General features: G+C 54.8%; 6 protein-coding genes across 6 annotated transcripts; 4 read left to right on the forward strand and 2 right to left on the reverse strand.

The window, feature by feature from the left end:
• Positions 1 to 440: 440 nt before the first annotated feature.
• On the forward strand, positions 441 to 2,289 carry LTR77_007569 (uncharacterized protein; the record flags this gene model as incomplete). Its single annotated transcript, XM_064804806.1, has 2 exons — positions 441 to 516; positions 590 to 2,289. 2 exons carry the CDS (start codon positions 441 to 443, stop codon positions 2,287 to 2,289), a joined length of 1,776 nt encoding a protein of 591 aa, XP_064656648.1.
• Positions 2,290 to 2,737: 448 nt separating this feature from the next.
• LTR77_007570 (uncharacterized protein) lies at positions 2,738 to 4,239 on the reverse strand (the record flags this gene model as incomplete). Its single annotated transcript, XM_064804807.1, has 2 exons — positions 2,738 to 4,006; positions 4,228 to 4,239. The coding sequence occupies 2 exons, from the start codon at positions 4,237 to 4,239 to the stop codon at positions 2,738 to 2,740; spliced, it is 1,281 nt and encodes a 426-aa protein (XP_064656649.1).
• A 9-nt stretch (positions 4,240 to 4,248) lies between these two features.
• Positions 4,249 to 5,349, reverse strand: LTR77_007571 (uncharacterized protein; the record flags this gene model as incomplete). Its single annotated transcript, XM_064804808.1, has 2 exons — positions 4,249 to 4,985; positions 5,058 to 5,349. The coding sequence occupies 2 exons, from the start codon at positions 5,347 to 5,349 to the stop codon at positions 4,249 to 4,251; spliced, it is 1,029 nt and encodes a 342-aa protein (XP_064656650.1).
• Positions 5,350 to 5,536: 187 nt separating this feature from the next.
• Positions 5,537 to 7,462, forward strand: LTR77_007572 (uncharacterized protein; the record flags this gene model as incomplete). Its single annotated transcript, XM_064804809.1, has 2 exons — positions 5,537 to 5,792; positions 5,844 to 7,462. The coding sequence occupies 2 exons, from the start codon at positions 5,537 to 5,539 to the stop codon at positions 7,460 to 7,462; spliced, it is 1,875 nt and encodes a 624-aa protein (XP_064656651.1).
• Positions 7,463 to 9,153: 1,691 nt separating this feature from the next.
• LTR77_007573 (uncharacterized protein) lies at positions 9,154 to 11,189 on the forward strand (the record flags this gene model as incomplete). The annotated part of the gene is made up of 4 exons (XM_064804810.1): positions 9,154 to 9,529; positions 9,588 to 9,646; positions 9,707 to 9,811; positions 9,897 to 11,189. 4 exons carry the CDS (start codon positions 9,154 to 9,156, stop codon positions 11,187 to 11,189), a joined length of 1,833 nt encoding a protein of 610 aa, XP_064656652.1.
• Positions 11,190 to 11,679: 490 nt separating this feature from the next.
• Positions 11,680 to 13,146, forward strand: LGD1 (L-galactonate dehydratase; the record flags this gene model as incomplete). Its single annotated transcript, XM_064804811.1, has 3 exons — positions 11,680 to 11,724; positions 11,777 to 12,286; positions 12,355 to 13,146. 3 exons carry the CDS (start codon positions 11,680 to 11,682, stop codon positions 13,144 to 13,146), a joined length of 1,347 nt encoding a protein of 448 aa, XP_064656653.1.
• Between the last annotated feature and the right edge of the window lie 896 nt (positions 13,147 to 14,042).

The following is a 14,042-nucleotide window of genomic DNA, read 5'->3' on the forward strand; positions in this document are numbered from 1 at the left end:
GTCTTCGATGCTCAATGGATATGGGTGGCCCGGGCTCACCTCCGCGGAGAATCCCGACCTCACCTCCCGACGACAACCTCACTTTCTCCTTTCACAGGCCACCAACACGCGAGATATCACTTTGCACATGTAAGGGAGGCAGCGGCACGTGAGATAACCTGTAACGACGTTAAGGGCATCACGGCCAATGCTTGCCTTGCCACCTTGAGCTGATACACCTTCGAACCAACGCGTCCAATCCACATTGCAGGTCCAAACAATCACGCAACCTCCATTCACCTTCCGTCAATCCTCTCCTTAAATACCCAGACGGCCTCCAGAATCTTCCGCGAATAACACGCGGGTCGATTAAGATCGGCCTCCAACCTACACGACCTTTACAACAAGGGCGCGAGAGGTTGAGGCACCTTTGGTTGTTTCCCAACGCGGCACTAATCACCATGGCACCACACTTCAGGATGGCCATGCTCGCGAGCACGGCACTGATAGGCCTCGCAGCATCGTGGCAACAGAGTGGTAAGAAACCAAGTCTGACTGAGCACTATCCGCGCACACCCCATTCTATGATTCTGCTACTGACGTTCGACAGGTCCCACAGCGGTGGCACCCATTAAGATTCCGGATGTCGACCTCGACCACAGCATCGTGTTCGAGTCCGTGCGCGATCGGCTGCAGTATCTGCAAGGCATTGCAAACCACGTCAAGACTCTGCCACCGTGTGCTCAGCTCGCCACAAGCGCCCTCTTGCATACCTGCTCTGCGCTGGAAGGCTTTAACCCCGATGATGAATCTGAGCTCAAGCGTGGGTCTGACCTCTTCATCGATGAGGAAGCCGACATTTACTCGGCTCGCCTTGCGGTCTGCGAACTCAACAGCGCAGACTATCCGGTCCCAGATGCATGCAAATCTTTCGTTCCTTCGACCCAAGCTAACAAGAAGCGCGGCACCCGTGGATTCTGGGGGAAGCAGGAAGCCACTGAACAGAGCAACACCTTCCAGTACTACGATGAGATCACTCAAGCGAACCTAAAGCAGTGCCGCAAGGCTTTGGGCGCTTCTACCCAGGCCTGGACCAGCTACAGCAACAACCGCCAGAACGCGCACCTCTACTGCCGCGCAGTGCGTAGCGAGATTGAGAAGGACAACCAGATCCACATCGGCAAAGTCCTCGCGAACACAGCTGTGACCGCCAGTGAGTCGCTGCAGGATGCTTTCGAGCAATTCAACGACCTCAAGGCAGAGTTCAGCAAGCTCGCCACAGCCATGCCTCAATTTCAGATGGACTTAGCAGCCGGGAATGAGCAGCAGATCGAGCACATCAAGAACTTCTGGGCAGAGCTGGAGCGAGCGCACGAAGGTCTTCGGGACATCGCCACAGGAGTGCATGACATTCGCAACGGCGTTCAGTGGGCTAAAGACGACGTCGCTGGCTTGAGTGTGGTTATCGCCAACACGGCAGGTGAATCCGCCGCCAAGGTCAAGAACGGCTTTGAATCGCTAAGGTCTGGCCTCATTAATGCAGCTGGTGACATCGAGGCTCTGACGCAGCTTGTAGCGTTCCAGCGGGAGAAGCAGCAGCAGGAGTTCATTACAGGCCTGGGCGCTATCACTGGTGACATCTCAGTTGTCAATAAGCTCATGACCATTCATCAGCAAGCACTATGGGAGGAGCGCGAAGCTTCCGACCGCTGGATCCAACAGCGTATTGAGAAGGAGAAAGAATACCAGAATATGCAGAAGGAGACTACGGCGACGCTCATCGAGACCAGCGACCGAGTGAGGGAGGTCAATTTCACCCTCGCTGCGCTTCCAAGCATGGTGGGCTTCGGCTGGGAGCCGCTTCGTGCCAGCTTTGATACCGTGCTGGCGCTCATTGCCTGTGCATCGGTCTACACGCTTCTGAGCTTTGGGCTCTGGGAGCGATGCGTCGGCTTCTCCTTCATCGGGAATGCTTTCGCTGCGATCGGCAGTGGCATCGGTACGTACCCTCACGTCCTCTATCAAGACTCTGCTAACATCATCACAGCGCTAGCCTACATCTCCGTCTTCACCTACAGCCCTCTCGGCTTCTGCCGCTCAACTCTGGACCTTGCCACGACAGCCGACCGGGTCCTCTTGCTCGGCATCGCCATCGGGGCTGCGGCGTATGCGGTGCTGGCTATTGTGAAGGACATCATGGTGTGGCTGCTCTGGCGTAGGGTCAAAGCTAGAGCGAGTGCAAAGACGGTGGAGTACGATCCTTGCAGCCCTGACTATCCTGTTGCGGAAGTTAAAAAGTGGGATGTGTGAGTGGTGCTATAGGTACTGACGACGGTACGAAGATATGAATTACGATGAGGAAGGAGGTTTTGCTTTTCAATTTTTGCTTTTGCTTGAGGGAAGAAGGACGGGTTGCTTCGACAGCTCTGCGGGGGGCCAGCGCTCTGTTACGTTTGCCTGCGTATGAGGGTGACGGCAAAAGCGAGGGACGGATCAGTTTACGACAATGGCTTGCGAGTCGATGGACAGGAGGGCATTTCGACAAGGAATTATTGCTAAAGCTACTACCTTACATACCATGAACAATCGATCTAGCATCTTCTCCGCGTCGTGACCGCAACAGAATAACGCACTCATGTTACGGAGTGCCACGAAGGCTTCCACATGCCGGAGACGACTGTGGCCACTGTGATGTTGCAATGGTGTCCCAGCTGTCCCAACCCACACTGCATCCTTCAACCGCCCTTCCACCCCTTCTTCACTCCCTCAACACACCCAACCTAACCCTCCAATCCTCCCTCCCCGTGCACTCCTCCAAAATCACCGCATGACACCGGCTCACCCCCCTCAACCGCGCGATCAACCCCTCCAACCTCCTTAGCGCCGCCCCCTCACTATCCCTCCCCTCCTTCACATCCGGCATCGGCGTCTCCCCCATCCAGATCTTCCAGTCCTCGATCCCCCACATCATGCATGCGAACGTACGCAACGCGGCGTTGGTGTCGCGGTAGTGCGAGTGGTACTCCGAGTGGTTGAAGAGGCGGATGATGCAGGCGATTTCGGTGGCGTAGGGTTTGCTTAGGTAGGGGTCGACGGAGACGGGTTTGTGGCCGGCGGGTCGGTAAGTGGATGTGAGAAGGGCGTTGGCGGGGTGGGAGGGGTGGCTGGCGTGGGAGGGGTCGGATTCGGGGTAGCGGGGGAGCGGGGTGAGTCTGTCGGCTCTCTTCTTCTGGGGACGGCATTGTGGAGATGGACTGGATTGTGGGATGCTCTGTGGCAGAGCGATGGTGCCGTTGTGGACGGGTGTCGGTTGGGTTGGGAAGCTTTGCTGCGGTGGATGCTGCCAGGGGAGTGTCGAGGGGCTGAATGGGGCGATGGCGACAACATCCGAGTCAAGCGGAGCAAATTGTGAGTTGTGCAGCCCGGGCTGGAAGGTGGTGTTGGCAGGTTGATAGTGGGCATCGAGCCGCGGGGCATTTTGCCAGATGGCCACCCTGCTCTTCGCCTCATGACTTTGCTGAGGAGAATCGAGCCGACCAATGTAGGATCCTGCGTACATCACGCTGTTGACCGCAATGATCTCTTCAAGCGTACAATACTCCAGTGCGTTCGTACCGTCTTCCGTGCGAGCATGCTGAGCCGGTGGAAGCTGGATTCGTCTAGGAAGAGGGAGGTTGTTGTTGGCGCGCATCCGTTGAAGTGTATTGGATGCTGAGGTGGGCTCTAGCGGGACTAATGAACTCTCGGCCATAAAGGCGTTCGTGCCGATCGTAGCTGCGTCTGTAGCCCCATAGGAGGGATGGGTGATCAGCTGCATGCCATGTTCCTCGAAGTCGAAGCCGTTGCCAGTCGCCTTCTCGGCCTCCTTAGCTGCCATGTACTCTGCCATAGTCTCCACCATGTCGTCTTCTCTGTTGTCCTCCAGGTGGTGCTGCCGCCGATCTTCTGCCATGTCTCCTGAACTCGTACGGAGAGATGTGCTGTGCGCGGTGTGGTTGCGGCAAGGTGAAGTTCTCAGCTTGCTGGCCTAGGTGAACTGCCTAGAAGTGTGCTTGCAACGAAGCCCGTACGCTAGAAGGCTGTCCGAGCAGGGTTCCAGGAATTGCAAAGCTTCGCACCATCTGTAGAACATTCCAGGTGCGGCGGGTGAGCGGATTCACCTCCAAAACGTGCATGTGAATAGGGAAGGATGCTTGGGCCTTGGTTCAGAGCTAGCTCCAGCATTCGTCCAGCATTGGGAATGCTTACGGTCTCGACCATTGCTCTTCATCATGCAAACATTTGTCGAACGTTCAGATTGACTCTCTTACCCGCCATCCAGCCTCCCCAGCCAGCAAATCGTCCACTACCGTCCGAGCCAGAGTGCATGCCTGGCCAGTCTTTCATCCACTCTGGGCACGTCCCTTCGAGCACTTTCGGGACACCATGCCAAGCATATCGACTTTCGCCGCTCATCAACACGGCATCGCCTGACCTGAGTCTCATGACAGCTACTCTGGGTCCACCATTCCCGTCTTCGCCCTCAAGCCCAGCAATGAAGATTCCATCACACCCCAAAGAGATGCTGACGAGCGGCTGATCGCATTCCTCGCTGACATCGCGATGCAGGCTGAGCGTATCACCAGGGGAGTAGAGATTTACAATGGCAGCCTCCGCTTTCATTGGGAAGAGATGCTCCACAAGCGTTTTGATGTCCTGTGGAAATGGTGGTGGAGATCCAGAGGGGTAGACCTTGTTTGTCCAGTCGTACTGACCTCCTAGAGTCATCCATCGGAGCTTCTTGTTGAGGTACTGAGACGTGTTAAATGGCTTGTGTATGGTCGGGTCTTTTGGTTGGAAGTCAAGAGATGATGAACAAGCGTCAAAGTACGACGCGGTTGATCTGTCCGCCCGCTGATCAGGATAAGGGACATTGTGATGGATGTGGACGTTTGTCTTGTGGTCTGGGTTGCAGAGATCTCGTAGCAATAGCTTTTCGAGCATAGCAAGCTGTACGTCTGAAGGTACTAGAGAAGGATAGATGTATAGTCCTACCTTTCTCAGATGATGCTGGGGAGAGAAGTATGACTGCTACTTACCGGGCACCGCCGCCACTTCGTACACCGTTGGCATGGCATCTGATGGCTTTGTCCCATCCAGGGTGGCGTTGTCAATTTCAAGGAAATCAACGAAAGCTTGCCTCACTTCGCTAGACAGTTTGAGAAGTTGCGACTGTCGGACCTCGGGGTCGACGTTGTTGTCACGGCTGAAGTCCAGTGAGTCTCGCTCGCGATCTAGAGCCGCCCTGTCCAGCCTCTGGAATTTCTTGTATATCTTCTTGATACCTAACGGAGGCTTTTCATGGGCATTTGGTCCTGTCGTAGCTTCCATGCTGCTCGTTGAAGTGTTTTCAGTTTGTTGAAGTTGAAGTCGAAGCCGTCAGTTGGAAGAGATGGAGTCCAGAGAAGTGCCAAGGAACATGACTCGCTGCGCTCGGCCTACCAACTCCATCGCGTCATCCAAAAAACCCACGCGTCGTCGCTGTCCGCGCTCAACTCAACATTCACAGGACGACGCTATGCCCTCGAGGAACGCGCCGAAGACAACATATGAGCCTGTATCACGACCGAAACGACAGCAGAAGTTCCCAACCAGAAGAAGGTCTGCTAGAGAGCGACCAGTCGTACCTGCACTACCGAAGAAGCAATCGACTTTGACACAGCTCGACTTCGTCAGCACGCCCAGTGGAAGCAGCGACACTATCTCCATCTCGAGTGATGATGAGTTCGAGGAGCCAAGACCGAGGAAGAAGCAGCGCAAATCGAAGTTGAGCAGTAAGGACTGCGGGCAGTCTACCCTGACGCAAATGGTGGATTTTCCTTTAGGCAGACAGCACGGCGTCGACGACAGTGATATTCAGGTTTGGGAGGACGACGACGAAGAAGGACAGCGAGTAGAGGAAATGCCCGATCAACAGATGTACGGGCAGCAACGCGAGGCACAGAACGACAGATTCGACACAGAGAATATGCCCGAGATTCCAGAGACGTCAGAGCAAGACATTCCTTCTTCACCTCGAGTAGACAGTGGGATTGATTCGGCGCGGCCCAACAAGAAAGTCAGTCTTCAAACGCCAACGAAACCACTCAAGAAAGAAATTCCATCTTCGCAGACGCCCCCAAGCACGAGATTCTCGATTCGAGACTCGAAGCGTAAAGCGAATATGCAGAAGTCGCCTCTGAAGGAGCGTAGCACCAACGTACAGTCAGCTGCGCCTGACGACTCCGCACCGGAAAGCCAGAACTCGAGTCGGAAGGACGAAGTTCGAACACAGACCCAAAAGGTGCTCCTAAATGATACAACGCCGCGTGCTGCTACGCCAGATCTACATGCAGTTCTACCTACTGATGTGCCACATCACTCACCGAGCCAGAGGCCGCCACCGCGAAAGCTTCGTCGCACCGCCACAGTGCAGGATTCACAACCCGAAGACCTCGATCTGTCGAACACAGTAGTGGTGGAAAGTCCCGTGAAGTCGCCTGTCGCAAGACCAAAAGCGAAGTCACCTCCGACCTTGAAGAGGGTCTCGACCGTTCAGGACACACAGTGCGACTCCGCAGAGTTGCTTTCGGATGATGTCGGCAAGGATAGCCACCAGTATGACGCCTACAACGACGCTCAAGCCTACACTGGCTACACACAAGCCACGTTCGATCCTGTCAATGCAGCTCTCGATCGAGACGCTGCAAGATTTGGCTGGACTCAGACGCAGCGCCCAGCACCGCCGGCTATCCATGAGCCGCATGCGGACAGCAAGACGGACGACGACGAGGACCTAGACCGTGGCTGTCGGTTAGGCAACGCTCGAGTTAATTCGAATGCGCCTATGCAGTTACCTGTTGTGCAGGAGGAAAGCTCCGCCGAGTCAGGGCAACTTCAGGACGAGCTGCTTCAAGCTTGCTCAGGTGGTGTGGAAGTAGAATCGTGGGCTCAATTGAACAGCAACGACGGTAGTGATGAGCCTGGAGATGTCACTCTCGTTCTTGATGAACAGGTGCCTTCACCGCCTCCTGTGCCAGCACCACACGTGACGGCCGAACTACCAGATGATGCAGTTGAGAGGATACCCTCTTCGCCGCCTGCGATACATCAGTCACAAATTAGCACCGTCGTGCCCACGCAGGCCTCGCTGCTGCAGCTGCCTCTAATCGACGAGAACGATGACAATGAGGCCGAGTCTGCGGACCAGCTGCCACATACAATGCTCTCGGAAGCACCTACAATAGCACTTCGAGAATCGTCTCCGCAATTGCCAGATGCTGGGTTTGAGCAGATGACTTCGGAATCTTCTCTACCTCTCCCGCCGTGGAGCTCACCGCTGCGAGCCGAGAGGCCGCTTTCTGGAGCGTATCGCGAGTCGCAATTTATGGATTGGAGTCTGCCTCCGCCGCCACCGATGAGCTCGAGCAGAACCGAAACTCCGGCTTCGTCATCGAGGAGATGAGGTGTACTGTACTCAGCTCAGCTGTGCAGAAGCGTTACTTGCTGAACGGAGGGAGAGAGAGAGGCTGAGAAGATTACTAGGCTTTTGTACCGAAGTAGTCTTAGTCATGACCGCCTCATCCCTCCCCAAGCTGAGAACGTGCTTCAAAGCTCAGAACATCCGCATGTATTCTGATGTGCACGACAGCATCCTATAATCGCGGCCCCAATGGCAGTGTTCGTTGCAGAGCGCTACTGCCACTTTGCCTTGTTCGCAGGCATGTTCTCTTCATGCGTAGGCTGACTCTGCGTTGATCAAGCACTCTAACGCCGTCATCAAGACCTTTACTAGCATCGGGGCAATGATTTTGCCAGCGTATAAATCCAGCGAGGTTCCCAGCCGCAGTATTGTAAGGCTACCATTCTACTTCTTCAGATTCCGACTTTATCCTCGCCCCAGCTATGGCTGCTTGTCCTGGTATCGTCTTTCCTACTGTCACTCATCCTGGCGGCGAGTAGTTTCTCGGTCATGAAGACCTACGCAGTCCCCGTCTTCCCTCCACCCCTCCTTTCTCTTCCGGCAACCTTCGATTCCGGACCATCTCAACAACACCTCCCCGCCCACGCCGGCAAGCTCCGCACGATCTTTCATTCCCCCAACAACACCGCGGACCCCGTGGCCGGGTCGGCGTACCGTCTCGACGCAGCGACGGGAGCACACAGCGTCGCCCTCGAGGTCCGGCGATGCCGCCGAATGCGTCAGCATCGCTGGGATTGGGCATCAATGGCGTGCAATTCGCTTCCGGCGAGGAGAGGTACTTGTACTTCACAAACACAGGCAGGGACCCGCCTCTCGCTCGCGCGCCTGTTGGTCCGCTCACTGGGAGTCAAACGGGCAAGGTGGAGGCGGTGGACCGGATGTTTCGGTGCTAGATGCAGAGGGAAGGACATGGCTTGCGAGTGGGTCTACTAGTGCGGTGCTGGAGGTTGGTGTGAAGGAAGGGAGCGTGAAGGGTGTGGCTAGTGGGCAGAAGAGTAGGCTGGTTGGACCGACTGCTTGTCAATTTGGAAGGGCGAAGGGTGATGTTGAGACGGGGAGGTTGTATGTTGTGAATTACGGGGGACTGACTGGGTCGTCTGAGAGGGAGGTTGTTGGGGCAGGAGTTTTTCCTATTGCTACTGATGGGTTGTGAGTGTTCCCTTTTGGTACCTGGTATGTTCGAGTCGACTGTTTTGAAGATGACTGGAGATGACATAGCATTTTCTTATATCTTCTCTTCGTCCGGTCTGAGTGGATGCCTTCCTTGCAACACACCCGGGCTGGCGTTCGAAGCTTCCCCCCACCTCGAACATCTCCCGTCTCCAGACCTACCCTGCAAGGACAGACGGACAGCCTCCCGAATACAAGCTTCTTGACAATGGCACCGGACTTCAGTACCCGCGCTGACGTGCAATTTCCAGACACAGGACCTCGACAGGACCTTGAGGCGTCATGTTTGTAAGTCGGAGAACATCCGCCGCATCTCCAACTATGCCCCTCAACCTCGACCTTACTCCTCCCGAGGAGAACTCTACATGGATACGTAACTACATATGGCTCTACCTGCGCAGGGACATCAATGGAGAACCGGTAAGACCACAAGTTCAATTCTTCCATATTGACAACTTCATATCCAAACCGTCTCCTCCATCATCATCTTTCCATTGTCCACCATGTCTCCGTCAGCAACATCCCAAAGCAAGCCGCCAGTGCGCATCGCACAGATAGCTGCCTCCAATGTGGACCGCCATGAGATCTTCGCGATGCTGGCCAACGCGCAGCCAAAGGAAGCCGACGTCTTCTGCGGCGACTGGATGTCTGAGTGGAACATGTGTGCTCGTGGAGCAGGTAAAGCAATGGGCTTGGAGGAGTTCTCTTACGAGGAGACATTCGTTCATGCAATTACTCCTGCTTTGGAAGGTTTGAAGAAGAATGGTATCAAGGTAGCTGTCAATGCTGGAGCTACTGATACGGAGAAGCTTCATGAGAGGATTGTTGGGATTGTGAAGGAGAAGGGGTTGGATTTGAACGTTGCGTATGTTGATGGAGGTATGCCATGCTGTTGTGAGCTTGAGATGAGAGATTGCGAGAGCTGACGCTCATCTAGATGTTGTCACCGACACTGTCAAGAAGCTCATGCGGGAAGGGAGGGCGTTCAAGCACTACGTACGTCTGCTCCTGAACACCATTACTGGAAGTTCCACTGACCTGAATTGCGTTGACTAGGTTGATTCCATCGATTATGTCAAAGGTGGTGAGGAAGTTCTTTTTGCACAGTGTTACTTGGGGGCGTGGGGTGTTGCACGCGCTCTCCGCGAAGGCGCCGATATTGTACGTTTTAAATTTGGAACAAGACTTACTCGAGAGGCCCGGAGGAATTGGTACAGACTGATGCTGACATCAATGCTTACCACAGGTACTGTGCGGCCGTGTAGCAGACGCCAGTCCAGCTGTCGGCGCAGCCGCTTGGTGGCACGGCTGGCGAGAAGACCAGCATCAAGAGCTGGCATGTGCTCTGATGGCCGGGCATCTGATCGAGTGTACTGGGTACATGACCGGAGCCAACTTTACCGGCTTCAAACGCTTTCCTAAGAACGTGGAAACTGGCTTTCCCATCGCCGAAGTCGCAGCAGACGGGGATGTCGTCCTTACTAAGGCCAGCTTCTTCGACGCCGAGGTGTCAGTGGAGACCTGTACGAGCCAGCTCATGTATGAGATCCAAGGACCCTGGTACTTCAATAGCGATGTGACTGCAGAGATCACGAACGCCAAACTGGAGTCAGTCGGTAAGAACCGAGTGAGACTGAGCGGGATTCAGGGCATGCCACCTCCGCCGACGACCAAGGTCGGTTTCACCGTCCAGGGAGGCTACCAAGCCGAGATGCATTGGTTCCTTGTCGGGCTTGACGTGAAAGAAAAGGCCGAGATGCTCGAGGCCCAGGTCAGGGAGCGTCTCAAAGCCGTTACAGGTCTGGACAAGTTCCACTGCCTCGTCTTCGACACTTACGGATCAGTTGCAGAGGACGCCAGGACGCAGGCCTCTGCTACTGTCGATTTCAGAGTATTTGCTCAGGCGAGAGACCGAGAGGCCATCAGCCACAAGAAGTTCTTCCGGCCTTGCATCGATGTGCTCAACATCACCTATCCGGCAGCGACATTCCATCTTGACACCAGACAGAGCGAGCCGAAGGTGTATTACGAGTACTACGTCTCACTCATGGAGCAGTCCTTGGTGAAGCAGCAAGTCCATGTCGGCGGACAGGACATTGATATCCCTACTCCCACTTCCACGAAGACATATCCGGCAGAGCAACCTACACACGATGAGCCAGGACCTGCAGATCTGAAGTCCTTTGGCCCAACCACGCTGGCTCCGATCGGCTACGTCGTTCATGCGAGATCCGGAGACAAGTCCAGCAACGTCAATATCGGCCTCTTCGTCCGCCATGCGGATGAGTACGAGTGGCTCCGCAGCCTGCTTTCCACTGCGAAGATCAAAGAGCTGCTGCGAGACGAATACAAGGGCGGGCGCATCGACCGCTACGAGTTCAAGAACGTCCTGGCCGTCCACTTTGTCTTACACGATCACATGGATCGCGGTGTGAACAGCAATAGTACATACGATTTCTTGGGCAAGTGTGTGGCCGAGTTCGTAAGGTACCAGAAGATTGAGGTGCCGAACAAGTTCCTCGACCGGGGAAAGATATAGGTAGAATTTAGAACTGGAATGATCAGCTTGTTCGGGACGAAGCATTGTCGTCTCTACTTTCGTCTAGAAGGTCCAGAAGGTCCGTGAAGTCCGTCCGTCAAGGTGGGATGGAAGGAGGTGATGTCCGAAAACACGTCTTGCATGTGAAAGTCCCGATTCGGTCTAGCGTCTCGGCGATTGCGACCTCCTAAATCGGCGCCGCAACAACCTCTTCCACCAATCTCCCGCCCGCTCTCGTGCCTATCGGTCTTCGTTTTGCCGAAGCATGACGAACTTTTGCTGATTGTTTGGACCGCGTCTCGCCGACAACACCCATTGAGGCCATTGTGTTGGGACCACGGCTCCAGTAGTGTACCGATCAGAACGACGACCATTGACGCCGATTCAGCTAAGTACAGGACAGTTCCCAACGGCTCATTCACATTTCATACTCTCATTCCTCCGAAGTACCTTGTCTCTTCCTCCATCTGAACTAGAAGATATAGCAACAATGGTGACCATCACATCTTGTACGACGCGGGACGTCCGCTTCCCAGTATGCTTCCATCCACCCTTTAGCCCACCGTTCACTCAACTAACACAGCAAGACCTCCCTAGACAAGACCGGTAGCGATGCCATGAACGCTGCTGGCGACTACAGCGCCGCCTACTGCATCCTCCACACAGATAGCGATCACTCCGGCCATGGCATGACCTTCACCATCGGCCGCGGCAACGAGATCGTTTGTCAAGCAATATCCCTCCTCGCCGACCGTGTCAAAGGCAAGAAGCTGGAAGACCTTGTGGCAGACTGGGGCAAGACATGGCGGTACCTGGTCTCAGATTCGCACTTGAGATGGATTGGGCCGGAAAAGGGTGTCATTCATCTTGCTCTTGGGTCTTTGGTCAACGCCATCTGGGATTTGTGGGCGAAGGTGCTGGGTAAGCCTGTATGGCGGATCATTGCGGAGATGAGTCCGGAGGATTTTGTGAGGTGCATAGACTTCCGGTATATTACGGATGCTATTACGCCTGAGGAGGCTTTGGATATGCTGAAGGGGCTAGAAGCTGGGAAGGCTCAGCGCATGAAGGAGGCTGAGGACAATCGAGCAGTGCCGGTAGGGACACTCCCATCTCATCTTGAATTTTTCTCGATCTTGGAGAACATGCTGACCACCACATCCAGGCATACACAACTTCCGCCGGTTGGCTGGGCTATGGAGAAGACAAGATGAAGGCATTGTTGCAGGAAACCCTTAGCCATGGATACAGGCATTTCAAGCTCAAAGTCGGCACATCCATCGAGCAGGACCGAAAGCGATTGGCCATTGCACGCGATGTCATTGGCTACGACAAAGGAAACGTCCTCATGGTAGACGCCAACCAGGTCTGGTCCGTCCCAGAAGCAATCGAATATATGCAACATCTCGCCGAGTTCAAGCCCTGGTTCATAGAGGAGCCAACATCACCAGACGACGTCTACGGCCACAAAGCCATCCGCGAAGCTCTCAAACAACATGGCATCGGAGTTGCAACGGGCGAAATGTGCCAGAACAGAGTCATCTTCAAGCAACTACTGATGCAAGGAGCGATCGACGTATGCCAAATAGACGCCTGCCGAATGGGAGGCGTGAACGAAGTCCTCGCGGTGCTTCTCATGGCAAAGAAATTCAACATTCCGATTGTTCCGCACTCTGGCGGTGTTGGTCTACCCGAGTACACTCAGCACCTGAGCACAATCGACTATGTCGTCGTCTCCGGAAAGCTGTCCGTACTTGAATACGTGGACCATTTGCACGAGCATTTCTACCAGCCGGCAGTCATAAAGGATGGCTACTACACCACCCCGACAGAGCCTGGGTATTCCGTGGAGATGAAGCCGGAGAGTATGGACAAGTATGAGTATCCTGGAAAGGAGGGCGTGAGTTGGTGGAAGAGTCAGGAGGCCAGGTCAATATTAGAGGGCGATAGGATATGAGATGGAATGTCATATGGCCTTCGTCTGCCGGCAGTTCATGTTCAGTGGCAAGGTAGTAGTCCGAGGGTCGCATTGCTTGTGGGTTGGTCCATTGGTGCCGTTGGATCCAAGAGAGCGTTGTGGAGTATCCGAGTTAAGCTGCTGCACGTGGAGCCATGTAGTCTCCATCACCCAGTAAAGCTAGAATACAGCGTGTTTTGAACAACCATACAATGCCATTCCTGCGTTCGATCTGCCTCTTGCATAAGGTAGTGGATAGTGCCTTCCACCTGCAACCTGACAAAGCGAAAAATGGCGCTGAACAAGCGTGCTAAGCAGCCCCAGAAGGAGATCGGTCGCTCAAATCATGCTCCGACACGAAGAACACCTCCGAAGAGATCTCGATATCGTTTGGCACGCGAGTAACGTTGTGGTAAAGCTGGCGACCGCTGCTCTTCACCATCTCGACAACGGGTGAAGGAGGCCTCATCGCCTTCGAAGAAGTGCTCGCGTTCATCCTGGAGAGACGAGACTGCAGGGGAGGTCGAAAGCTTCTCATGCTTGGATCCTGCGATGACGTGCCACCAACTTACGGACGCTGCTCTTTCGTGCGGATTCTTCAGCCGTCGTTTCCGCCGCTTGCGCCGCTCTGCCATGTCGGTCTTGCCCCTGGCTCCTGATACGATGGGCCGATGGAGAAGCAACAGCAGTCCGAGTCAAATTCGGTGTAGACACACCACCGATATTCGCGTGTACCGACTGCCCTGAGAGCTCGAAAGGCCTGTTGATGACCAGGCACCACGGCGACCAGGTATAGCCCAGTGCTACCGAAGGTTGAACCGATGACCGCCGTTCGTAAGCCACTGGCTGCCGCGAGGCTGGCCTTAGCCGGACCGGCACAAGCGACCTAGTCCATT

The sequence above is a fragment of the Saxophila tyrrhenica genome (assembly GCF_035928015.1).
Source record: "Saxophila tyrrhenica strain CCFEE 5935 chromosome Unknown scaffold_12, whole genome shotgun sequence".
Taxonomy (NCBI): domain Eukaryota; kingdom Fungi; phylum Ascomycota; class Dothideomycetes; order Mycosphaerellales; family Extremaceae; genus Saxophila; species Saxophila tyrrhenica.